At 40.9% G+C, this 27,729-nt stretch overlaps 1 protein-coding gene across 3 annotated transcripts in view; it reads right to left on the bottom strand.

The window, feature by feature from the left end:
- Window positions 1-27,729, bottom strand: part of SNX24 (sorting nexin 24) — a 173,965-nt gene that overhangs the window by 56,700 nt on the left and 89,536 nt on the right. For all 3 annotated transcript variants that reach the window (XM_043465906.1, XM_043465905.1, XM_043465904.1), the window contains 2 exons: window positions 21,273-21,356; window positions 4,330-4,434 (listed from right to left, as the gene is read on the bottom strand). In XM_043465906.1, the coding sequence (XP_043321841.1) occupies window positions 4,330-4,434; window positions 21,273-21,335 (168 nt within the window). In that variant the 5' untranslated portion in view covers window positions 21,336-21,356. The remainder of the gene's footprint in view (window positions 1-4,329; window positions 4,435-21,272; window positions 21,357-27,729) is intronic.

Raw genomic sequence — 27,729 nt, 5'->3', positions numbered from 1 at the left:
TCTGGAAGAAAGATCAAGGGGCTTCATCTTTGATGAAGTACTGAAATGTTGCCAGATTATGTCTAGGCATTAGAGGGCTTCTCCATTCATTCTGCTCTGCCCTTGGAGAACCTTGTCTGAGTAAAGGTCAAGTTGTTAAGTGTTTTTCGTTTGATTATTTTCTTCCCCACTTTTGTATTTTCTACTCTTCCTTCTCCCTGGGCCTCCAGCAGGAAAGAGGACATCAGACTTGAACTGACCTCTGTGGCTCTTGTCTTCTGTTGGAGCTTTTGTCTCTGTACTCTGTGGAACAGTTTCCCAACCAGGGAGAGCAGCTCCCCATCACTTTCAATTGGATAAAACAACTAATGCTAAGAACGTCCATGTGTTCTCTGATTGGTCCTTTCACACAGTATCCTAGACTCATTTTTTGAGTGCAATACCTTTGAGAAGCTCTTGAGATTTATGAAATCCATTTTTATGATTGGTGTTCTGAATTCTCTCTTTCCTGAGGAGTTAGTGCTTTTGTTCACCTTGGCCTTTCTTTCAATGCTTGGAGATCCCTGGGGATCAGATCTCACTGCAGAAAGCAGCTTGAGGGGACCTCCTCTGCTGTTAGGTCAGTAGGAGTGCTTCCTTCTGAGGGGAAACAGTGTGGGTGGAGCGTGCAGTTTGAGGGGCTTCTCCTCGCGGTAAGAGGAGAGGGAGGGGGTTGTCAACTTGGGGGCCCTGATATCCACCTTAGAAGCTTTAGCTTTCCTTAGACATTCTATTTAGTATTTTGTTGCGTTATTTTCAAGAAAATAAGTCTTTACAAATTTTGGACCTGGTCATAAACATGAGGATGTATTCTGTACAGAATAAGCAGCCTGGGCACCCGTCCGTGTTCACTCTCACTGCTCACCTCAGCCTCTGCCTCGGGGGCCGACTCTAAGTCCAGAAGACGATCTCCACCCCAGCTGTAAGTAGGCTGCCTCCCACATCCACACAGGCTCTCATGGCTGAGCTTCACTTCTCACTTTGTAGCACTCATCGCATGCTACCAGAACATTCCATCTGCTAGAAAACTGTCAAATGTTTTTTTTTTTTTTTTCCCACTGATGATCTCCTCTTTTCCCTGCCCATCCACCACCTAACTGCTTTGGTTTATTTCTTTTTAAGTTTCTATACTTTTGTTTCTGTGGGGTCTTAGGAAAGGTGGAAAATCCTCCCAAACTGGGAGATAAAATATTACACAAACCATGTTTGATGGTCAAATAAGTTTAGGAAACCTAAGTTAATTTATTCTTAAGATTTCTGTTTCTATGCAGATGACTTAACACAGAAAATAGATATATTGCTCACAGTTTTTAAAGGATTCTAAATATTGAACTCAAAGATATTAAAAAAAATCTATTGATCAAAGAAGTTGGGGATAGACAGTGAGTTAAATTGTGATGGTTTATAAGCTATTTTCCTCTACTTTTATTATCATATCCTTAAGACAAACTATATGTTAAGGTTGAAAATTTCTCCTTAGAAAACCTACAATACACATAATAAAAAGAGTCTATACTGGGAGTTAAGAAATTAAAATTCCAATCCTATCTCTTTAACTAATACTCTAGGAAGTAAGCAAGTTGCTTAACCCCACTGGAATCCTGGCTCTAAAATAAAAGAGCAGTGTGGGCCAATTTAGCAAATGTGTGTTGAACCCATCCATGGTCTAGAGTGTATTAGTTGCTTTGGGGACAAAATGAAGGGTTTCTCTAGCCCTTCCAAGAGTTAACCTGCCTGTTTTATGGGTGGTAAACTGAGACCAGAGGGATGCTCGTGAACTTAACTGTAGGGCAGGAGACAAGTTGGATTGGATAAGGTCTGAGAACTCTATGAGCTTAAGATGCTATGGCTTGGGTATTAATACTTTCTCAAGCGTACGGGCCTGAACAGGGCCATCCTATGTACCTCGAGCTGAGATGGATTCGCTGCAGGGTGGTGCCTGCCAAGAAGTGTTACTGGCACTTACACTCAGGGGTTCAGACTGGTACAGAGGGTGAGTGGGATTCAAACTGGAGTTACACAGGTGAGTAGGGAATAGTGGGAACTGTCTTACTTCCGAAGAGACGTAAACACCAAAAGCTATTAAGAACTGAGCCCTAAGCCAGGGTTTGCATTTCCCTGGGGATTGATCAAGCATCTGCACTCATCTTTCATCCACACTCATCTTTGTAACTTCCATTTGGCTCCCATGGCACACACATAGAATCAGAGAGAAGAGGGAGAAGAGAAAGCGTCCTTGAACTCCTTCAGGACTTAACTGACAACAAACTGAATATTAAACGCACAAGAGCAAACAAGTCCTCTCAGGCCTTCAACCACATCTTTCAAGCTCTGTTTCTGAGAATAGAAAATTCTAAGCTCAATTTGAGTGTCATTGTAAACTCCTCTCTATGCCAGATGATTTTATCTGCATATTTATATCCAAAGTACAAACATCTTAAAATGTTTACACTGAGTAGTAATGGGAGTCATGTGTCAAATACAATGGGAGGAAAGAGCAAAGCTTTCTTCAGAACTGAAGCTTGAAGATATACAATATCTGTGGAAAATCTGGCTTACAAATTAAAATGCATTGTTTACCAAGCCCATATAATTATAGAGAACATGCATTTTTACCCTTTGCATACAACATCCAAAGTCTCGTTTTTGGGTTTTTGGGTTTGGTTTTGCTCTGCAGTTGTGGCCCGAGGCCCTGGAAGTCTCATGGCTCCATACAGAGAGTCTCAAGGCGCACGCCACACACTTTCCTGTCATTTGCAGTCTCTACTTCCTTTAATCTCCCACTGCCGGGGAGAGGCAGTGAAGGATCCATCTACCACATCCCCAAGCAGAAGAATAAAAGCAGTGTAGACAGCCCTCCTCTGGGTTCTGGGGGTTTCCACACAACTTTCCCCTGTGAACACTGTGAAGACCAAGAAAAGTGCAGAAGACCAGGGACGGCTCCTTGACAATTTTTCTACTGGGGGAGAGTCCTGTGAACTGATCCCTAAGTACAAGCCTGTGTCAACAGCCTCTCTTGAGCTCCTAGCTACTAGTCATTCAAGCACAACCAACCAGAAGAGCTCTGTAGAGGACACCAGATAGAGACTTCATGCAGTCCATGGTTGCCTGCCCAAACAGAATCCACTGAGGGTTAATGCTGAAGGGATTCACAAAGACAACTATGGCCGAACACCAACTTCTTTGAAGAAACATGTCCTGGTTAGATCATCATGGTAAATTCAGAACTCTGAGGTGCTGCCCCGCTCTTCGTTTTTGAGAGCCAAGATTCCCCTACACCAACCCCTCACTCCTGGTCAGTCAGCCTCATGCGTCAGCCCCTCAAAGTGGACTCATGTCCTGACGAACACAGGCACCCAAGGCCCCCGCCCTCCTCTCAGCACCTACTCCACACAGCTCTCTTTGGATCAGTGATGGCTACACTGACTATTCACCGGAGGCCACTAGCACTTTTTGTTTTAAAACTCGGAGAAGTTGACATTGCCTCACTCTTTCCTTTTGTTTTTTTTTTTTCTGTCACTTGGCAGAGAGACTGCTTTGTCTTATCTTACTTAGGTAGATCTGTTTGCTCCTCATAGCTGCAGGAAAGAGAGTCCTATGGATTGTTTTAAAAACACACATTCTACTTTTTGAAGAAGTTAGTACTTTGTCAGAGGCAATTTTTATATCTTTATTCTCAATTTGATTCCAGATGTGTACCAGCCAGGCCCACTGAAAATGGTTTCTATCATTATATCTTGAACACTCCACATCTAAAGGCTAGGAACACTATGCCACCAGGGAAGCCCTAATAATGAAGTTGCTCCATTGTGTCTGACTCTTTGAAACCCCACGGACTGTAGCCTACCAGGTTCCTCTGTCCATGGGATTTCCCAGGCAAGAGTACTGGAGTGGGTTGCCATTTCCTTCTCCAGGGAATCTTCCTGACCCAGGGATTGAACCCGGCTCTCCTGCATTGCAGGCAGATGCTTTACCATCTGACCCTATGAGGAAGTGACAAATCTTGAAGAGGAAAACTAAAAACAAAAAAGCAATTTGTTAGGTTGAACGAAAAAATAGACAGACATCTTGTACATTGGTTTGTACTTTTATACTAAATTTTCACTTCCACATAACCATTTTAAAATAGAACCTAATTAAAAATAAAAGAACCAACCAATAACATATTTAGAATTTTAAACTTTCCTTTCGTTCAGAATGTTTAGCTTCTTGATACACTCTGCATCTCACCCTTAAGTTCTGAGAAAAAACATTGAGATGTATGATTCTTTAAGTGACAATATATTAACTGAGGATTGAAACACATCTTACCTGTAAATATGTTTCCAAACCTTGTCGTCGTTGTTCTAAGACTTTTGGGACCCAGTTCCGAACATGTTTAGAAGGAATTTCTGGAGTTTTAATGCATTTCTTAAGCTATAAAGACAGAAATGAAAACAAACAGAAAATGCCTTTTGATTATAAAGACATTATTTGAGGGAAAAGCCAATAAAAGAAAGTGAACCACTGTGATCTCCAATAAAAAGAAAGAGTAAAATATATATACACTGAAATTTCATCAACAATTCTTTCTTTAGCTTTCCTAAATATTCATGTTTCAGAACATGAGTTCTCTGTTTTAGTAGTTGTTGTTATTGTTATACATCATCTGGTATAACAGATTGGATTTTTTTTCTGAAAAATTAAGAGTTCAATATGTGAATTATAAAGAAAGTATAGAAGTTTATAATTTACAAAATCAATGAATATAATAACATTATGGTTGGAAGAACTACATTTCTGATGAAAGGTCTTTCTACATATTGTTCACAGAAAAAGGCAAAACAAAATGCAACAGCCAATAATCATCATTCCTGGAAGGCCATATGAACTAGACCACATCATATGGAGAGTTTCTTGAAAGTTCTATAATAAAAAGAACTAAAAAAAAACAAAAAACAAAAAAGACTGATCCTTCCAATATTCCTAAGCATTAGGTCTAAATTTTGTTCATGAAAACTGAGTGATGGTTCTCAGCTAAAGGGTTCTCTGCCCTTTCTGGACAGCAGTTTTAAGGGACTATATAAATAAAGGAAAATTCTTTTGGAAGTTGAGTTAGAGCTGCCTGTTGCAGGTTCCTCCTACCACATCCTAAACCTGTGAATATTACCTTATAGGGCCAGCTACTACTGTGTATATCTGATTACATGATATTACCATGGAGAGATTATCCTAGATTATACAGGTGGGCTCAATGTAATCGTAAGGCTCCTGATAAGAGGGAGGCAGGAGGACCAGAATCAGAGAATGGAAGATGATACAGGACTGGCTTAGGTGACAAAGTAAAGGTCATGAGCCCAGGTGACCTCTGGAAGCTGACAAGGGAAAGGAATCAATTATCTCCTACAACCCATTCATATCTTAATTTTAGCTCAATGAAACTCAATTTGCATCTCTGACCTTGAGAGGCATAAGATAATAAATTTGTGTTGTTTTAAGTCACTAAGTTTATGCTAACTTCTTACAGCAGCAATGCATAAAAAACTAACACACTGCCTCTAAAGTGGAAATATTTAAATGCTCTCATTTAAAAACTTGGAAATCCTACTGAACTGCTCCTTTACATGAGAAGAAATGGCATAATGACTCTAAGAAAATATTCATACAGACAGCTAAACCCCAGGATCTAAAACTGCAATAAAAATTTTTTCTCATTCATAAGCATATATTTACCACTAAGCAGTCTAGGCTGAAAGGAGGAGTCTTGTGCACTTCAAAGATCAGTGCTTCTGGTTCAAGATGTTAGGCTGAGCCTGTGTTTGCTTCCTCCATTCACACCTGAAGTGCTGCTAACAGAGGGTAAAAGTGCTAGCTGCAAACCCAAATCTATCCTCCTTGTTCACTTGCTCATCAAACTCCTAAATTATTGGAAATAATATTGTATTCAGCTAAATTCAGCTTTAATTTCCCACATTCCCTTGCAAAGAGTGGGGGCCAAAGGTAATCAGAAGTCATAAAGAAAAGTTTTCCCTAAATACTAAGTGCAGCACACTCAGCTCACTTGCACCATCTGTCCTATTTCCCCTTAACCTCTTCCACCCTAGAATGTGACTGTGATGGCTGGAGCTGCCATGACCATCTGCCACCCATGAGGTGAGAGTTCTGAAGATGGAAGACAGGTGTCCAGAAGACTGAGCAGAAAAAATAGAGTCAGTACCTGAACACCTCCTGGAGCTGCCACAACAGCCTGACTTGTTTTTTAAGACAAAAAAAAAAAAATAATAATAAGTCCCTCCCCCCCACCCCCGCTCCTATTTTAAAGTTACTGGCATGTGGACTTTCTGTTTCATAGACCTCAATTTAACCCTGGAAGACATTAAAAAAAGAATGCTAATGGAAATAGGACTCACAACAACACAGAGAACAGGGCAAGGAGGAAGGTGCCATCACCAAGCAAGAGATTAACAGCTTTGTAAAAGATAGAAAGCAGGAGCATGATGCTAAAGAAAGGACCGGAGCAGAGGAAGCTCCAGCCCAGACCTCCCCAGGAAGTAGACTGCAAAGGGTCTGGATGTCAGTCTTCTCAGAAGCCTGAGAGGCTGTGTGCTCAGGACTGGCGTTAAGAGGAGGAGGGGACAAGACGCGGGACTGACTATGTCTTAGCCTGTGCCAAAGACCACAGAGATAATTAGCAGCCCAGTGTTATCCCTAAGCATGCACACCCCTATTCTATAAAAAGGGTCCGTGTCAGAGAGAACATACTTGTGGACACAGCGGGGGAAGGAGAGGGTAGGATGAACTAAGAGAGTAGCACTGAAACATACATATGACCATATGTAAAATAGACAGCCAGTAGGAATTTGCTATATAACAGAAGGAGCTCAAACTGATGCTCTGCCATGACCTAGAGGGGTGGGGTGGGTTGGGGGTGGGTGGGAGACTCAAGAGGGAGGGGACATATGTATACTTAGGGCTGATTCACACTGCTGTGCAGCAGAAAGCAACATGACATTGTAAAGCAATTATCCTCCAATGAGAAAAAAAAAAAAAAAGAGGGTCAGCATCCTAAGGAAATCTCATGAAATGTTTGGGTTGAAGTAGGGTGTTTGCCATTCTGGTCATTCTGGTTTTCATGAGGTTCCCAGCCTAGAATCTGCCTCTCTCCCCTCATTCCCTATAATGAAGCCCTTCAGTTGACAAACACCCTACAGAGGGACCAGACTTGTGCATTCAAAGTGGAGGAAGCAGTGAAAAATACCTAGAATAATTCATCTAACTGGATGGACAATCAAGGATTGCTTTCATAGGAAAGCAAGCACTACAAAGGAGAGAGGATAAGAAAAACAAACAGAGCAACTAATTCCAAAAGGAACATAAATCAAATAATAAAGAGATCTTTAAAAATTCTGTTTAGTATCTGCAGAGAGATTTGAGAAGATCATGCTTCTATTAAACAGGAACGGTTGCTATGAAAAGAAAATAATCAGAGAAGAAAGATTTCAGAAAGTAAAGAACATGACAGAGAAATCAATAAATTAAAAGAGGAAGAATATAAAATCATGGAAGTCTCTCAAAGTATAGAATAAACAAAATAAGAGAAAAGGTAGGTGAAAAGATAAAAATGCATATAGGATTAATCCAGGGGATTTAGTATGAAAGTAATAAAGAATAAAAGACAGTTTCAAAGAAAAAAGTTTTTCTATGACCTAATATATGTCTTCAGATTAAGAACCCACTGCCAGCATAATGTTTAAAAAGAATCTACATTTACTGACATTCATCTGCTGAGATTTCAGAATATCAAGGAAAAAGAGAAGACAGAGAGAAAAACATTAGTTGGCAAACAAAGAAAGCAGAGCCACACTGGCAACTGACTTGTCATCAGCAATAATGAACTCTAGAGCAATGCTTCAAGGATTTAATCTGATATACATTTCCCTAACTAGCGTATCATCAATAAAGTGTGAGAGAAGGTTTACCTGCCCTTCCTTCTTTACACAGAAGTAAACATGTAATTCCAGAAAACTGACAAATTAAAGCAAGGAAGAGGAAAACTGGTATCAGGACTCATAACTCTGTGCCATCATCATGGAGAGGGGAAGTCCAAGGGCAGCTGTGCATGGCAGGCCTGAGAACTATCTGTGCAGTTTAGAGCAGGAGGTCAGAGCACTTGGAGAAGGCAGCTGCCCAGAAGAAGGCTGACTCCATGCAACAGACAGCATGGGTAAGATGGACAAATTCAAGATTTGTTAAAGTACATTATTCTTTGGTCTATCAGAAAAAAATAGAATAAAAGTAAGTACCAGGGAAGACAAAGAGGCCTAAAAGAAGGTCATGAAACAGAAGACAGTAAGCTTCTCCTCTGTGTTAGAGACACTCCTGCCTTTGTGGGGCTTCCTGGAAAGACAAAAAACAAGAAATGAGTTAATAAAACAGGGTGAAGGCAGACAGTAACAGACGGTGTGTGCACTGGGGCGGGGAAGGGCCTGTGTTAAGTGAAAAAAGTCTGAGGAGCCATCTAAATCATGCTGGGAGGGAGCCACCAGGTAAGCGGCTGGAGAAGGAACGTTCCAGCAGAGGCAGAGCAATGGAAAGGGAGGGCCAAGCCTGTTGTTCAAAAAGCTGAGCCAGAGAGGCAGCCGTATCAGACAGTGTGGGGCCTTGGAGGCGATGGTGGGAACTGGACTGTCATTTCACATGGGAAACACACTGTTTTAAACAAGAGAATGACTTGATACAATTTTTACTTTAAAGAGATTGTGCTAGATTCTACGAGCAAGATGGACTGTAGGGGGTGGAATCACAGCAGGCAGATCAGTCAGCAGTCCCTAAGGAAATCCAGGCAAGAAGGACGGGGATGTGGGCGATGGTCCTGGCAGTGGGCTGGGGAGAAGCTGAAGGCTGGGACAGGAGGTGAAAAGTGGAGGTGGTTAGAATGACTCCAGGACCTTGACTCTTTTGGGTTTCTGACCTCATCTGGCAGCATCCTGTTTACTAAAAGGTGGTAGAACGCCAGGTTTAGAGTAGGTGGCAGAGAACACTACTTACCTCCCTAAAGCGACCTCCCTGAAGTTCTGTAGAACAGAACTCCTGATTTTCAGCTGAGTACATGACTGCCCAGAATAAAGAATACATCTCCCAGTCTCCCTAGAAGCTATGTGGAGCTGAATGACTGAATTCTGGACAAAGGCAGGTAACGTTTGTGCACCTTTCAGGAAGTATTCTTTTTTTTTTTTTTAAAGGAAAAAAGCTTTAAAAAAATAAGTTTATTTATTGATGTATTTTTGGCTGTGGTGAGTCTTGTGCGGTGTCTGTGCTGCCTGGACTTTTCTCTAGTTGTGGTGAACAGGGGCTACTCTCTAGTTGTGATACACCGGTTTCTCATTGAGGCAGCTTCTCTTGCTGCGGAGCATGGGCTACAGATCGCACAGGCTTCAGGAGCTGCAGTTCCCAGGCTCTGGAGCACAGGCTCAATTGTGGCACACAGGCTTTGCTGGTCTGTGGCAGGTGGGATCTTCCTGGATCAGGGATTGAACTTGTGTGTCCTGCATTGGCAGGTGGATTCTTTACTACTGAGCCACCAGGGAAGCCCAGGAAATGTTCTTAAAGGGAAGGACTATTCCTTCTTTCCTTTCCTCCTTCCTGCTGGCACCCACGTAAGGGCTAGACCTGGAGCAGTCACCTTCCACCATGAGACGGAAGCTGTGTGTTGAGAAGAGGAAAGTCACAAAAGTGAGGGTCCCTGAGGATCATGTAACTGTTACATTAGCCCTAGTCATTACATAAGGGAGAAATAAAGGAGTATGTGTTAAGGTCACCATTATTTTGGTTCTAGAGTCACTTGCAGCAAAATCACACATCACATGAGTAAGGATATGGCTGATACTGCAGGCTGCCTATCCAAAATTCACTTCCCCCTTCTTCTTGTAAAAAAAAACAAAACACAAATGTCATTCAGAGGGCGACTATGCTAAGCAAAAAATCCTAATTTTCCAGGTTCCTTGGTAATGAGGATCACCAGGTGATGGAGTTGTTAACGAAATGTGGTGTAGGGAGTGCACTGCCGGCTCAGTGGTGAAGAATCCCTGTGAGGATACAGGAGACACAGGTCTGACCCATGTGCTGCTGGGGCAACTAAGCCTGAGTGCCACAACTACTGAGCCTGTGCCTTAGGGCCTGGGAGCCACAACTGCAGAGAGCCCACACGGCCGTGAAGAACCAGCACAGCCAAAAATAAACAATAAAAACAAAAAAAGGCAATAAAACAAACAAAAACAGAAGAAATGCAGTGTTAGTCCACTGAGTAGGTCTCCTCTTTTCCTCAAAAAAAAGAAAAAAGGCCTTTCTTCCTGCCAGAAACATGGAAGTAATGCTGGAGGGACAGCAGCTAAGTTGGAACCAGAGGGTGAAAGTCATGGGCTAAGGTGAAGAAGGTAAAGGTAAAGCAGAAAGATAAAAGGAGCTTGACACATGGATATGGTAGAATTGCTACATCAACTTGGACTACCTGCCTTTAGTTTTCTTGCAATATGAGAATTATTAATCTCTTACTTGTTTAAGAAAACTGGTCAAGTTTCTATCATATCCAAGAAAAGATATTCCTAACACAAAGGAATTGTTCCATTTTGGTGATTTCAGGTCAGCATTCAAGTCGAGAAAACGTGTAGGCAGTTGGATATGGGTCTGTAAACTGGGAGGGAGAATATTTGAGTGATACTGAGAGCTACAGAGCCAGATGCCATGACATTGGGAATTAGGTCTAGACAGAGGAAAAGGGCTGTGAGAGGCAGAATCCTGAGAAGCTCCTAAGACCTTGCCTCCTTTTACATGCCTGTAAAATTCCTCCCTTGGATCTGGAGAGGACCGGTGAATGAAGTAAGACAGTCACTCCTTTGATTGGGTTCCACTCTATGAGATCCAGTCCTAGCAGACGCCTGGCTTTGAAGAAGTGAGCTGTGGGTAACCACAGGGACACATGGCTAGGATTTGAGGATGGTCTCGAGGAGCTGAGAACAGTCCCTGGCTAATAGTCAGCAAGAAAAGAATGGACTTCAGTCCTACAACTGCAAGGAACTGACTTCCACTCATATGAGGATAGGACAGTAAAGAGGATCCTGAGCTTCAGATGAGACCACAGCCTTGGCGGCATCTGATTTAAGCCCCATGAGATCACAAGCAGAGAATCTGGCTAACCTGTGCTCCGACTCCTGATCCATGGGAACTCTGAGGTAACACATTATCTTGTTAAAGATGCTAAGTTTGTGGCCACTATAATGCTGCAGTAGAAAACTAATGCAAAGGCCTTGGTCTGAGACACCCAACTCTGAGGGGCAGAGAACAGAGGCTAGGCAAGCAGTGAGGAGGCAGTGACATGGTAAGCCGAGTTAAGAAAGTGGTTCTAGAAGAGACGTGATCAGACTGCGCAGACACTACAAAGTCAGAAATGCGGAAGCAGGAAGGCAGAGACGCCTCTTCCTAGGAATTATACTGAGAGAGGAGAGCAAGGCGGTGAACACAGGAGGGAAGCACGGAGTCAAAGTGGGTTCTATTATGTTCAATGGGAAATATTATAACATATTTATTTATTGACGAGACTGATTCAGTCCTGGGTGGGATGAAAGGAATAATTGATGAATACATGTAAGGGAATAAACATATACCTCATCGCTACACTATCTGAGGTCTTTCTCAAATAAGAACAAAGCCAAAAATTGCTAATTATCCTGTGCTAATAAGCTTCTTAAGTTTTACCTTAAACATGAAGAAATTTCCTTTAACACAACTGAACCACAACATTTCTTAGGTTTCAGAATAGAAAATCAACTCCATTATCTGTCTCTCTCTCCTTTTAAAAAAAAAAATCTTGAAGATACAATGCTGAAAAGATTTCCCCTTTTTATTTGTCAGAAGTACGGAGGAAGCCGATCATCGTAGCTGCTGGGTCCGGTGACAGCATTTGTAGGTGAGTAATGAATGGCTTGAGATGAGGAGAGACAAACCCAAGACAATGTGTTTCCAGGAGGGCTCAGCTGCTTACAAGAAAAATACTCTTCTGCAGCTCCATCCGATGATTAACTGTCTGGGCCAGGCTGCGTCCAGACCAGCGGTCTTTCTGATCCCCACAGATAGCAACCAGATTCCACGATGCCACAAACATAATCCCCCTCTGCCTGGCAGGACCACTCCCTTCCCTTTTCATGCTGTTAGAGGACTTTACACAGAACTTACCCCACAAAGACCTGCCGTATGTACACTGGTGATAGCAACCATTTTCCACCAAAAGGAACAGAAATACTTTCCCCAAGCACGGGAATAAAACGATGAAAAGAGGAAAAAAATGTTAGAGAAAGAAGCGGGGAACAGCTCATGGTGGGTAGGGGGTGGGCATTCAGTCCTTGACTTCATGTTGTCATCCTATCTTCTCAGGGTTCCCTTAAGGGACAGTTCACAAGGTGCTATACCCCAGTTTAACCCCACACGGCAGTTTTTTGGTTCTTCTGAAACGTGGACTTTGTTAAATTAAATATGAGAAGGCAAGAGTCTACACAAGCCAAAAGTGGGCAGGCACAAGAACTCGTTCATTTAGGAAGGAACCAGCACCAGGGTTCCTGGAAACCTTTGTGAATAAAAGGCTGGTTGAGAATGGACAGGAAACAGCTGGGAAGGCCACGCAAACTGTGTCTAGCAGTTTGCCAGGCGGAGATGTTTCCTCTCCACACCGAGGATTTGGGCCAGGGAAGGCAGAGCTGCTTTCAGGGACCCAACGCTGACAGTGCAAACACCTTGGCTGCAGAGGGGCAGAGCCTGGGCTGGGGGAGCGTGGAGAAGGCCCTTGTCTTATCCTGTCACAGCCTGGGTCTGAGCCGTAAGGAGAGAACCCTACAACTTTTGTTTTAAGATACTATGCTAAGAGTGTACCTTCCCAGGTGGCACAGTGGTAAAGAATCCGCCTGCCATGCCGGAGATGTGGGTTCGATCCCTGGGTCAGGAAGATCCCCTGGAGGAGGGCATGGCAACCCACTCCAGTGTTCTTGCCTGGGAAATCCCACGGACAGAGGAGCCTGGAGAGCTACAGCCCATGGGGTCACTAAGAGCTGGACACGACTGAGCAGCTGAGCACACACATGCTGAGTGACCAGAGAAGAACAGGGGCAAGGGTAACCTGGGGTTAAGTGAAGTGAAAGGAACTTGCTCAGTCGTGTCCGACTCTTTGTGACCCCATAGACTGTAGCCTGCCAGGCTCCTCCGTCCATGGGATTTTCCGGGCAAGAGTGCTGGAGTCGGTTGCCATTTCCTTCTCCAGCAGATCTTCTCGACCCAGGGATCGGTCTCTGTCATTGTAGGCAGACGCTTTACCGTCTGAGCCACCAGGGAAGTGGTTAGACTTACCGTAAACTAAACTCCCACAATAAAAACTGTTCTTGTTGACCAAATATTCCCCCAGTAATTAATAAAAATCCATAATGTTCTCCAAATATCTCATTTGCCAAATACTTAGTTAATGCCTAATATGTGCCCAACACTAACAGACAGTGAGGGAGATACAAAAGACATGGTTCCTTTTTTTATTTATTCATTCATTTTTTTTTCCTTCTAGTTTTTTTTTTTTTTTTGAGATTTTAGTGACACATAGCACTACCTAAGTTTAAGGTGTACAGTATGATGATTTTACTTACATACATCATGAAATGGTTGCCACAGTAAGTTCAGTGACTATCCATCATCTCATATAAAATTAGAGAAATAAAAAAATATTTTTCCTTGTGATGAGAACTCTTAGGATTTACTCTCTTAACAATGTTCATATATAATGTGCAGCAGTGTTGATTATATTTATCGTGATATACATTACATCCCTAGTACTTATTTATTTTATAACTGGAAGTTTGAATCTTTTGACTACCTTAATCCAATTCTATTTCCCCCAAGACACTCCCCGACCCCTCACCCACTCCTGCCTCTGGTAACCACAAATTTGACTTCTTTTCTATGAGTTTGTTTTTGAAGTACAATTAACCTACAAACACTACGTTAGTTCCTAGTACTGACTGGATATTTCTATGCAATATAAAATGATCACCTGGATAGTCTAGTTAAGGACACAGTTCCTAGTTTTTTAAAATGTATCTTCTAGTTAGATAAAACTTAGGGATAACTAAATTTTAATTGGGACTTCCCTGGTGGCTCAGATAGTAAAGAATCTGTTTGCACTGCAGGAGACCTGGGTTCAATCCCTGGGTCAGAGAGATCTCCTGGAGAATTCCATGGACAGAGGATCCTGGTAGGCTATAGTCCATGGGCTCGCAAAGAGTCAGACATGACTGAGTGACTAACACAACAAAAAAGTTTAAATTATCTCATAGCTGTTTTTAATTTAAGTAGAAATCTCCATTCTAAAAGGGAAAGGAGTTCCAAGGACAGAGAGATTCAGGAATAAAAAAAACTCACCTTGAAGAAGAACCTGAAATGTTTCAGTTTTATTTAAACAGATGAGAACAGAGGGAAAGCAGTACGGCAAAGTCAGAGAGGCAGGGATCTTCATGTACTGGGTTGATGGGGAAGACTGGCTTGGCTGCCACTAGCATTTTCTTAGGAGAAGCAGAGAGAAAAACAGCTGGCCAGTAAAGGGGTATATGGTAGGCAGAATCCTGGTCCTCCCAAAGATGTCCACATCCTAATCCTTGGAACCTCTAAATACATTACCTTATAGGTGTGATTAAAACAAGTACTTATAGATGGAAAGACTGGGCTTCCCTGATGGCTCAGCAGGTGAAGAATCTACCTGCCAATGCAGGAGATGCAGGTTCAACCTCTGGGTCAGGAAGATCCCCTGAAGAAAGGAATGGCTACCCACTCTAGTATTTTTGCCTAGAGAATCCCATGGACAGAGGAGCCTGGAGGGCTACAGTCCATGGGATCGCAAAGAGTCAGACACAACTGGCAACTAAGCTCATCCAGGTAGGCCCGATATAATCTCAAGGGGAGGCAGAAGTGTCTGGGTCAGAGAGAGGAGATGTGATGACAGGAAATAATGGAAACAGAAGATGTGCTTTCTGACTTTGAAGACAGAAGAAGGTCATGAAAAATGACAGCCTCCAGAAGCTGGAAAAGGTAAGGAAACGGATTCTCTTCTAGAGCCCCCAGAACGAACATACCCCTACCGACACATTCAAAGTGAAATAACAAATGTCTTAAGCCACTACGTTTGTGATGATTTGGTACAACAGTAACAGAAAACTAATGCACAGTTTAAGATTTCTGGTTTTGATAGTCAACGTGAATTTCATCAAGTTGGTAGATAATACAGGCTCATTTCAGTGTTTTTGAGCTAAAAAATGAAGATGAAAATAGTGCTTTAGGAAGATTATCTGGACCAGAGGATGAATAAAAAGAAAAGGATCTGCAACAGTTAAAGAAATACATGAAGTAGCAAGACACTGAACTGAGATGATAAGAGCAGAAAATGAAAAATTAAATGGCACATATTACAGAAGTTTGGAAGAATGAATCAATAGGCTTGTTGACACTCTGGAAATGAAAGAGAAGAGAAAGGTAGGAAAGACTTCCACGGTTTCAAACCTTGTGACTTCAGTGTGTGTGTGATGGGGGTAATGTAGGGAGGGTTATGTCTATGAGATGGACACCACATCAATTGTAAAATGGATTGTACACATTGTACAATCCACATTGTAAATGGAACCACACAATAGGAATTCTCAAGCTTCAATGAGCATGAAGGTCATCTGGGATGCTGGTTTAACATACAGATTTCTGGGCTCCATCACAGTGATTCAATTCAGCATGACTGGTGATGCCCAGGAATTTGTAATTTAATAACCATTTGTTTGGATTCAAGTCATCCAAAATTCATAGTTTAAAAAATAACCAATCAAGAAAAACTAAAAGAAAGTGAAATCAAATTTTTCCAGAGTGCTGGAAGAAAAACCAATCTTACATAAAATCTGGGAGTGAAAATAGACATATGTTTGAGATCATAAAAATGTTAAACTTTTATAATTTAAAATATCATAGCCAAAATAAAGAAGTCCATAGTGAAATAGTTTCATCAAGTGACTAACATTTTATTAATAGGCTATGCAAACTAACAAGCAAAAACAATGGAGGCCCCAGCAGATAAATGGGAAAGCACATAAATGGAATTACAAAAAGAAGGACTACAATCATAAATGTAAGAAATACCAACTAAAGCAGCAACAAGGCAACACACATTGCTTGCTAAGTAAACAAATATTGGGGGGGGGCTAATATTCAAAGCTGATGAGGTAATGTCATGCTTGCTGGCTGCATTATAAACCAGCTATAATCATTTTGTAAAAAAAAAAAAATAATTTGGCAATACATAACCAAAGCTGTAAAAATAGTCATACTCTTTGACAGAAAATGCTCCTTTTGTAATCTAGCTCGAAACCACCTTGGATATGGAAAAAAAACAAAACTATATGTAATGAAGACTATCAATCATCAGAAGTTGACCATGTGATGCACACGATTTCATTTAGTCTGTAAAATAATCCTAAGCAGTTAGCACTTTCATTGTTCCCATATTAAAACTAGGGAAATGGAGGACCTCAACTTGCTCCAATGTAAAGGCAGGTTCAGGAACATTTCTGACACCAGAAATTCTACACTTAGCTTTTATATCATATTATCACCATGAGGGAATCCTGCAACACAGTAGCATTTGTTCCTTTAGAAAATGCAAGAAATGGAGAACATATGGAGATTCCTTAAAAAACTAGGAATAAAACTACCATATGACCCAGCAATCCCAATACTGGGCATATACCCTGAGGAAGCCATAACTGAAAAAGACACATGTACCTCAAAGTTCATTGCAGCACTATGTACAACAGCTAGGACTTGTAAGCCACCTAGATGTCCATTGACAGATGAATGCATGAAGAAGTTGTGGTATATATACACCATGGAATACTACTCAGCCACAAAAAGGAATGCATTTGAGTTGGTTCTAATGAGATGGATGAACCTAGAGCCTATTACGCAAAGTGAAGTTCGAGAAAGACAAATATATATTAATGCATACATATGGAATCTAGAAAGATGGTACTGATGAACCTATTTACAGGGCAGCAGTGGAGATGCAGACATACAAAACAGACTTTCGGACACAGTGGGGGAGGGAGAGGTGGGATAATTTGAGAGAGTAGCACAGAAACACATTCATCACCGTATGTAAAGTAGATTGCTAGTGGGCATTTGCTGTGTGACAGAGACCCCAAAGGTGGTGCGCTATCACAAGCTAGCGGGCTGGGATGGGGACTGAGGTGGGAGGGAGCTTCAAGAGGAAGGGGACATATGTGTACCTATGGGTGATTCATGCTGATACATGGCAGAAGCCAACACAATAAAGTAAATAATTATCCTCCTAATAAAAACAAAATAAAATTAAAAAAAACTGCAAGACAAGGAAGGAAGGAAAACAGTAATTATAGCAGCACAGTAGAAATATATGTGACTAATGGGTTACCCTGCTTATTTAACTTCTATGCAGAGTACATCATGAGAAACGCTGGGCTGGAAGAAGCACAAGCTGGAACCAAGATTGCTGGGAGAAGTATCAATAACCTCAGATATGCAGATGACACCACCCTTATGGCACACAGTGAAGAGGAACTAAAAAGCCTCTTGATGAAAGTGAAAGAGGTGAGTGAAAAAGTTGGCTTAAACCTCAACATTCAGAAAACTAAGATCATGGCATCTGGTCCTATCACCTCATGGGAAATAGATGGGGAGACAGTGGAAACAGTGTCAGACTTTATTTTTTTGGATTCCAAAATCACTGCAGATGGTGACTGCAGCCATGAAATTAAAAGATGCTTACTCCGAAGGAAAATTATGACCAACCTAGATAGCATATTAAAAAGCAGAGACATTACTTTGCCAACAAAGGTCTGTCTGGTCAAGGCTATGGTTTTTCCAGTGGTCATGTATGGATGTGAGAGTTGGCCTATAAAGAAAGCTGAGTGCCGAAAAATTGATGCTTTTGAACTGTGGTGTTGGAGAAGACTCTTGAGAGTCCCTTGGACTGCAAGGAGATCCAACCAGTCCATCCTGAAGGAGATCAGTCCTGGGTGTTCATTGAAAGGACTGATGCTGAAGCTGAAACTCCAGTACTTTGGCCACCTCATGCAAAGAGTTGACTCATTGGAAAAGACCCTGATGCTGGGAGGGACTGGGAGCAGGAGGAGAAGGGGACGACAGAGGATGAGATGGCTGGATGGCATCACCGACTCGATGGGCATGAGTTTGAGTAAACTCTGGGAGTTTGTGATGGACAGGGAGGCCTGGCGTGCTGCGATTCATGGGGTTGCGAAGAGTCGGACATGACTGAGCGACTGAACTGAACTGAATGGGTTACTTCCCCCACCTCCAAACTTTCCGCAAGATTTAGCTTTATTATCTAAAAATCAGCTTACTTGAGGGGAGGAAAATAAAGCACATAGGAAAGAAAACAAAAACCTCCTGAATTTTTCAGGAGGAAAAGAAAGAAATCCTAAGAAAAGTGCAGAGGATGAGAATGTTTTGAGAGAAGGATAATAATAATTATACAAAATTATGAGCTTGAGAGAAGTATAATGATAATCTTCAGATAATTATATAAACTGTCAAATGAGTAATGGTTTTAGTTTGTCTCTAAATGGGCCTGACAGTAAGCCAGGAGGAATTGTTGTGTTTGTGGTACACGGATATGAACCATGCATCTATTATTTTAAAGGGGCAAAGCACTTATTAACAGTTTATATATGATTTTAGAATTAATTTGGGAACATTGGCTAAAAACTTTTAATAAGTGAGAAATACAATGTACAGTGTAAGAGAAATCAGTACACTGGCAACAGAGCAAACTGCATCCACTGCAGAAATAATTGAATATTCAAAAAAATAATAATAATTGATTTAAAGAGAGAATATTCTATGTAAAAACAGAACAGTCAAAGTACACAACAAAATTCAAACATGGAAACTGGAGTACCAAAATTCTAATAAAAGGATAAAATTGTACAACATGGCAGCAATGATCAGTAAAGCTTGTGTATTCTGATTAAATTTTTGCCCATGTCAATCCTCCTGAACATACAACTTTACAGTCAGGATTACAGATTTATATGTATTTTTATACCCTGCCTTTATTTGCACTTTATTGCTTTTTACTTACTTTTTTGCCAAACCTAATACAATTAAAATGGAACAAATAAAGAGGACTTCGAACAGCCACTTTCTGCTCTGTAATACATACGATTCAGTGTCTCCCCACTAAAACTCTGCTGCACAATGTTATTTTTCTCTCCAAATCCCTGTAATCATGTTTTAACGAGGCTGCTAAAAACATGCAAAATTGAGAGATTTGAGAATTTCTCTTTTCTCTTAACTCTAATCATCCTGATGATATAATTTTAAGAGTAGCTCAAATTATTAACAGAACTGCAGAAGTTGAGAGAAGCATCCTAGGAAATCTAGGAATTTTTTTCTGACTGTGAGAATCTAAGAACTTGCCTATAATCACTGGGGAGAGGGTCCTCTTCTGTAGAAGAAAATAAATCGTAATAGAGAAGAGAGCATGAGCGACCCTCCGCTGATGAGCAGCATGGGCAGCCTCTTGCTCAGGGCAGGCCTAATTGGCAGTCACCCAGCTGTGCCTCGTGTGGAGTTGGCCCCCAAGTATCTTGGGGGACAGCTGGGCTGTGCTGGGGTCATGGAGACCTGGCAGGGAAGGAAGGAGGCTGGCATGTGACAGGCTGCCGGGTCCAGACTACTGCATCAGAGGCCGGGGAGGGGGAGAAGTTCAGGTTTTAATTTCATTGTATGGACACATTTCCTAAGGTCCCCTGCAGAAATCTCTAGATTCTGTTTCCTCAATAAACAAGCGAACAAAACCAGAATTCCTTGAGAAGGAAGTGAAGCCCAGACTCCACGTTTGTTTCTCTTGGGTGGGGGGAGCTTTTTGTAAAGTGGGCTGGCAATGCCCAGCCTGATTCTGTGCTTCACCCGTGCTGTTTCTTGTGGACGTAAACCTGGTCGTAACACAACTTTAAGTAGAAAATTCAATGTTAATTATCCCTTGCTATCCTAGTGGAAAAGTGTACAGATAACTGATAGCTCCTCAAACAAGGGGAGAAAAAGCCTTACTCACTTCCCAGTATAATCTGTTTCAAGTTTTTACTCAATATTCTGATTATAAAATAAAAATTTTAGGTTTTAAAAATGCTACCAAAAAAATGCTACACAGCTTGTAATACAGAGTAAGCCCACTACCACATCATTTACACATTGACATTTCCCAGAAAAATTTAAGTTGTCCTTAATGAAACTAAAAGCATAGATTATTTCTGAACATACTATCATTCCATCCAGCTTTTTTTCCCCCATGTAACTTCTTACCTTGAAGAAACTGAACTGTGCCACACATTTTATATGTGTGTGTGTATATAATAATACATATTCATATATAGGAAGTATATATACATACATACATATATACATATACAAAGATATGAATATGTATGTATATGAAAGAAAAATGCTAAAACTGGGTTAACTCATATGTGGTGATTTCCTGGGCAATTTCATGAGATATTTCTAGTTATTAAGGCATTTTAACACTTTAATAATAATTTATAACCTGTGAAATATTAAAATTTGATAGAAAAAAAGAAGTATTCTCTCTTCTACTTTTCACTGACCATTTTTCTAAAAGCTTTCTTATTTCTTTTCTCAAAGACTTTAACGAAATGGTTCTAAGAACTGAAAAACCAATCTTGTAACATGGCCTTGCTAATTCAAAAGAAAGCCTTGAGCCTTGATCATGTAAAGTGATCCCCAAACAGTCCTTGAATACATGAGACATAGATTTCATCTTTTTCAGATAAATTTTGATGAATTTATTTCTAGTAAAATAATCATTTGACTTTCCTCCCTTTTTGTAAAGCTTTAAGTATATTTTATGGATAAAACAGGATCTGGGTCTTATTCTTTCTGAATCTACAACACCCAACATAGTACACTACAGTTTGCCATCACACATCTATTTATGCAAAAGATCTTAATGGAAAATCCACCTAGTCAGAAAGTATACCTTTGAAAGGACTGAACAATTCATTTCAAAAAGAAATTTACTTCATGATAAAAGAAAAATCACACTGTTCTCAGAACAGTTAAAGCTCTAAGGAACCACAGAAAGCGGTCTTAACGTTATACCATCTGCCCTGTAGAGAAGAGCTGGGGGGAGAAGTTACCTTTTTGTGCAGAGCATGAAATTCGCTGTACCTTTTTTCAACAAAATGTTTTCTTCCATTCATTAGAACTTCTATCTTAAACACCTAAAGGAAAAAAATAAAAAAGATTAATTCCACCAGTTCCAAACCCTCAATTGTCTGATGTGGTAAGTTTGTGACCATGATATATTTCATCCCTTTAATTACAGTAGCTGATCCCCCAAAACCCAGAAGGCTCAGGAGACCCTGGCCCAACAACACTGATTAATGAGGCCTGGAGCCAAATGCTCACTAACAAAGGACAGCAACCCTGCAAACGTGTTTAAAAATAGAGGCGACTTAAATGCCTTAAAACGCTCCTTAACTTTTTAATCAGAGAAGACTCCTCTCCTAAAATTATTTCACTAAATGCATATGATGGCATCAAAATACAAGTGTGATGCCACAGAAACAGTCTGTCAAAAATCAGAGCCCATTATGGGTATTTCAATGACGGCAGGGCTGTGTCATCTTTAAGACAACCAAGCAAACAGTAGTACGTTTTAGGTTAATTTCTTTCTAACCTGCATATTCATCTCCAGTCTCAGCTGGGCTGCTTCTGCTGTTTGCAAAGCGGGGAAAATGTAGTAAAGGTTCGTTTTCCCTCCATGATACGAGTGACAGCTTGTGCTCCCACCTTCAGGAGGTTGAAAGGCCAGATGAAAAGGCTCTCTGGGTGCACTAATTAGTAAGCACTAACATGACACTTTCTTGATTCTTAGGTCATGGGTCAAGACTGGGAACAAGGGATGAGGAATATGGTGAAATGCTCATGAGAACACAACACTAAGGTAGGTGGGGGAAGGACGCTAGGCAGGAGCTGAAGAGCAGATGCTCTGTGTTTCCAAGAGTTTGTCTTTGGTTCTGTCTGCTTTGCTGAGGGAAAGTCTGTCATCACCAAGTTGAAGGAGAATTGTTCCATGACCTAGAAATGGTTTTCCATTTCAATTGCCCCTTTGAAGGAAACAAAACTAAAGTTGAGGTCATGTGACGCTAAAGAGTGTTAAACACATTATGCTCACCCTAAAAAGAATTACTTAAGGCAAGCCTATGAGATACAAGATCACACATCTTCATTATGAAAATAGCTCTCTATGGCTCTAAATTTCTGCCTTACATGTAAATATGACTGTTTTGGAAAGCCAGAAATTATGTCACCAAACATAAAATGTGTCCATATTTTTGTACTTCTTCCAATTAGAAACAAAATCTTCTGTTCCATGACTCAGTTTAAGAAACCTGCTTTTATTAAATAAGTGTTACATTTTTATCAATTTAACCAACTGTTCTTAGAAATCCCTCTAAAAAATACTTTTCTTTGGTGAATTAGTGAAAATATTTTCTTCAAAAAACATATGCATATCCTTCAGACTCTAAGATATATGTACATTATTTTTTAGAAAAAAAAAATTTGTTTACTAGTTCACTAAAGCAAATCCGTCTTCTTCAAAGACCCTTCAAAGCCAGGAATACAATGAGAAAATCACCCTGAGAAATGCAAACAAAAGAAGCACAGCTTCAACTCAGGGGCCTGGTTAATAGAAATCAGAGTCTCCTTTTTAGTGGCAGGTCTCAGATTTAAATCAGGACAATGTGGGAGCAATGAAAGTACTTTCTATCTCCAGAGCTGTATGAAATAGATGAAGTTTTGTTCTGAGTTCAGTTACTTGAGGCTTCATCACAAAAAGCACCCCTTTAATTGGCACGTTTGCTGAAGAACCCATAGAAGGAGAAAGTTGAAGACTCTCACAAAGGTTCAACTTACTAGGCTGCCCCTCAGGTGCTCCCTCCTGAAGGCCACAGATAAGACACATTACATAGCAGCTGCCTCATGGAATGTCACCCCTCCTATCAAGCAGATGGCTCCATCACCAAGTTCCACAGTTACTTCACACAATCACTAAATTTCATTTGGGGGGGAGGGGCTGGGGTGTACGTAACACACACAGACACACAGAGAAAAAACTATGTGATACATTTTCATTCTAATATTTTTATTGGGTTGCTATTTTTAAAATACACAATATACCTAACACTGTTAAGACATTTTTCTTTTAAATGGGAAAACACCTTGGGAAGGAAGTTTCTTAATCAGAATTTCCAAGACAATATGAAGCAAGAAATGGAGTCCACTTAATAAATCTTATGTTCTTAAATTCCATAGCAGACCTACCTTTTTTTCTTAATAGTTTCTGACACACGTTGTCCCTGCTGCCAGGAAAACATTTTCCCTCTTGTCTTTCCTGGCAAACTCCTAGTAGTTGTTATCTACCTCTAAGGTGGGGGCAGCACAGACGATATTTGGAATGAGTGTACGGTATCTGGCATTCATTCTTTTCAGTTATTTAACAGATATTTACTGAAGGACTACAGTGTGCCCAGGAGTTGTTTGAAGCTCTGAGGATTCAGCAGAGAACATGACAAACAAGAGCCCAAACTTCATGGAGCACACCTCCTTTATAGTATCCAGTGAGGAACGCAGATCATAAACATATTAAAAAACATGGAGAAGTCGAGAAACAAAAGCGCAGTGAAGAATACAGCAGGGTAACATAGAGCTGGAAAAGGGTGCCGTTTTAGACACTGTGGTAAGAAGAGGTCTCTGAACACAGAGGCAGTGAGGGGTACAAAGTCTGACAGGAAATACCAGGAAAAAGTGTATGCAGGAGTTGAATGCGGCTGCCTCTGGATTTTCAGACTGGGTGGACAAGGATTGTTTGTTTCTGTTCCTTCCCCCCCACCCCCCATATATTTAAAGTAAAGCCTACAGCAGGGTGATTTCCACTTCTGGCCAAGATCGAGTAACAGTGTCCAATAACCGTCCCAGTTGAAACTGGCTGAAGAATCCAGAGAAGGAGAAACAATTACACAATTGGACAAAATAAGTGGGAGAACTGGCTCTTAAGACATTGGACATGAGGAAGTGAATGTCACTGAGAGATGGGAAAGAGTGATTCCTAAGATTATCCCAGGCCATTAGGGGCAGGGAGGAGAGAGTGACAGGAAGCCATGGCGATTTCCGGGGCACCGTTTTGGAGAGGCGTGAGCCCCAGATGAAGGAAATTTCTGTGACTTGCCAGAGGTCTCCCTCCAGCATTCAGTTGAATCCTCATCAGCACAAGAGACTGAGGAAACTACCCAAGGACAGAAGAGATCAGAGACACCAGCGCTCAGGGCTCCCACACACCTGGGCACAGCGCTTGTTCCCAAAAGCCAAGGCAGAAAACCTCTTAATTCAAGAAGCACTCGTTAGAGAGCTCACAGGGGTCCTGTCTCAGTAGGAGAGCTAAAGTAACTGTAAGCTAAAAGCTTTTCTAATCCAGAGTAACAAACCTTAAAAGCAAGACCTGAAGAGAGTAAACTGTTTGTGAGTAACTTAACCACTTGCCGGAACAAAGTTCAAGAATATTTTTGAGAGCATAAAAATGTTCAGTACCCTACAAGACAAAATGTACAAAGCCTGGCATTTAATCCAAAAGAAGCAAGAAAATTCAACTCATAATGACAAGAAAAAACAGTAACTAGAAACTAGTCCAGAAATGACACAGATGATAAAACTAGCAGATTAAAGCATTAACTTGTTATAAGAAAATTTCTTATGTTCAAGAATCTAGAAGAAAGGTTGACTGTGTTAAGTGGAGGCATGGAAGATATAAACAAGACTTAGATAACAGGTCTGGGTCCTACTGAAAAGTAAAAAATGTCTATGAATAAAAATATACATATACTTGAGGAAATTAGCAGCAGGTAAGATACTACAGAAGAAAAGATAAGTAAAGTTAAAAATCCAGCAGTAGCAACTTAAATCAACAAAGCATTTATGAACCATGGGACAACTTTAAACATCAAAGTGCATGTATAATTAGAGTACTCACAGGAGAGGTGAGATGTGGGGAGAGAGGTTGGGGAGAAAGACAAATATGTTTGAAGAAATCTTGATCAAGAATTTTCCCAATTCAGGCTTCAGCAATACATGAACTGAGAACTTCCAGATGTTCAAGCTGGTTTTAGAAAAGGCAGAGGAACCAGAGATCAAATTGCCAATATCCGCTGGATCATTGAAAAAAGCAAGAGAGTTCCAGAAAAACATCTATTTCTGCTTTATTGACTATGCCAAAGCCTTTGACTGTGTGGATCACAATAAACTGTGGAAAATTCTGAAGGAGATGGGAATACCAGACAACCTGACCTGTCTCTTGAGAAACCTGTATACAGGTCAGGAAGCAACAGTTAGAACTGGACATGGAACAACAGACTGATTCCAAATAGGAAAAGGAGTACGTCAAGGCTGTATATTGTCACCCTGCTTATTTAACTTATATGCAGAGTACATCATGAGAAACGCTGGGCTGGAAGAAGCACAAGCTGGAATCAAGATTTCTGGGAGAAATATCAATAACCTCAGATATGCAGATGACACCACCCTTATGGCACACAGTGAAGAGGAACTAAAAAGCCTCTTGATGAAAGTGAAAGAGGAGAGTGAAAAAGCTGGCTTAAAGGTCAACATTCAGAAAACTAAGATCATGGCATCTGATCCCATCACCTCATGGGAAATAGATGGGGAGACAGTGGAAACAGTGTCGGACTTAATTTTTTTGGGTTCCAAAATCACTGCAGACTGTATTTCATGGTGACTGTAGTCATGAAATTAAAAGACGCTTGCTCCTTGGAAGGAAAGTTATGATCAACCTAGACAGCATATTAAAAAGCAGAGACATTACTTTGCCAACAAAGGTCCGTCTGGTCAAGGCTATGGTTTTTCCAGTGGTCATGTATGGATGTGAGAGTTGGACTGTGAAGAAAGCTGAGCGCCGAAAAATTGATGCTTTTGAACTGTGGTGTTGGAGAAGACTCTTGAGAGTCCCTTGGACTGCAAGGAGATCCAGCCAGTCCATCCTGAAGGAGATCAGTCCTGGGTGTTCACTGGAAGGACTGATGCTGAAGCTGAAACTCCAATACTTTGGCCACCTCATGTGAAGAGTTGACTCATTGGAAAAGACCCTGATGCTGGGAGGGACTGGGAGCAGGAGGAGAAGGGGACGACAGAGGATGAGATGGCTGGATGGCATCACCGACTCGATGGGCATGAGTTTAAGTAAACTCTGGGAGTTTGTGATGGACAGGAAGGCCTGGCGTGCTGCGATTCATGGGGTCGCAGAGTCAGACACGACTGAGAGACTGAACTGAACTGAACTGATAAACTTGTAAGTCCAAGATGACCAATGGACCCAAGTACAAGAAACAGGGAAAAAAAAAACGAAGGCAAAACACAATCCAATTGTTAAAAACCAGTAAGAAAGAGAAAACCTGAAAAGCTGCCAAAAAACAGAGATACCACATAGAAAAGAGAGATAAGTTTGCGAGCAAATTTTTCAAATGTTTCTATAAATAACCAACCCTGTAAAAGTGAGTCAATGCATACATATTTCGGTTATGTAAACATATTCTATGTAAACTGGCATATATAAAATCAACGTACGATTTAGTGTTAAACTTTTAATCATTAAAGTGTTTAGGTAACTTTTCCCAAATAGTAAGACCAATAATAACAACAACAATAACAAAGACTTTTATAATACTTATATGCAGGCACTGCTCCAAGCTCCTTTATCATGACAATTACTCATTTAATTTTCATAACAACCGGTCACGGGATAGGTAGTATGATCCCCATTTTACCGGCAAGGAAACTGAGGCATGGGTTAAGTATCTTGCCTATGGTAGCTACATTTTGAACTCAGTGATTTGGTTCCTGAATCTGCCTTCTTAGCCACTGCACAATACTAATTCCCAATGAACAGACTCCCTTATAGTCCTGTTCACTGGGGGAAAAGAAACACGTGCAAGTGGGGAGAAACACTCTGGGGTGAGAACTATGCCTTCCATCCAGTGTCTTCTCCAGGCCGCTCTGCAGGAGCCTAGGACCCTTGGCAGAGAGGGTGGTGGTGATGCTGGCATGAGGAATTTACCCGTAACTACAGCCTCTGCTCCTCTCAAACAAACACTGACCTATATAGAAGGCACACAGCTCTGCAGAGGAGAAAACACACTTCTCTTGCCAGGATCTGTGCCCACCACCCCCTCAGTCAGTCTCTTTACATTGCTGTCCCAAATCTAAGTTCGTATGGTTTTGCTACAAAAATATATGCTTACAAGGAAGACTCTTCAAAAGTCCAAAGGAAATAAATTGAAAAGCATGTTTAATACATAAGAGACTTGGATAAAACCATATTAAGTTTTTTATTTGGATCCGTGTAAGCTACAGGTTTCCTTTCAGAAAGTGTCTATACTCATATAAGCTCTTTATGTACATACAAAATATAAGTTATTTTCTTAATACCACTATAGCTAGAGTATATAGTTCTACTACTTTTGTTTTTTCTACTACTTTTATTTTCTACTTTATTTACTTAATACATAGACACCTTCATTAATG

The sequence above is a fragment of the Cervus canadensis genome, chromosome 4, assembly GCF_019320065.1.
Source record: "Cervus canadensis isolate Bull #8, Minnesota chromosome 4, ASM1932006v1, whole genome shotgun sequence".
Taxonomy (NCBI): Eukaryota; Metazoa; Chordata; class Mammalia; order Artiodactyla; family Cervidae; genus Cervus; species Cervus canadensis.
This window is presented reverse-complemented; position numbering and strand designations above follow the sequence as displayed.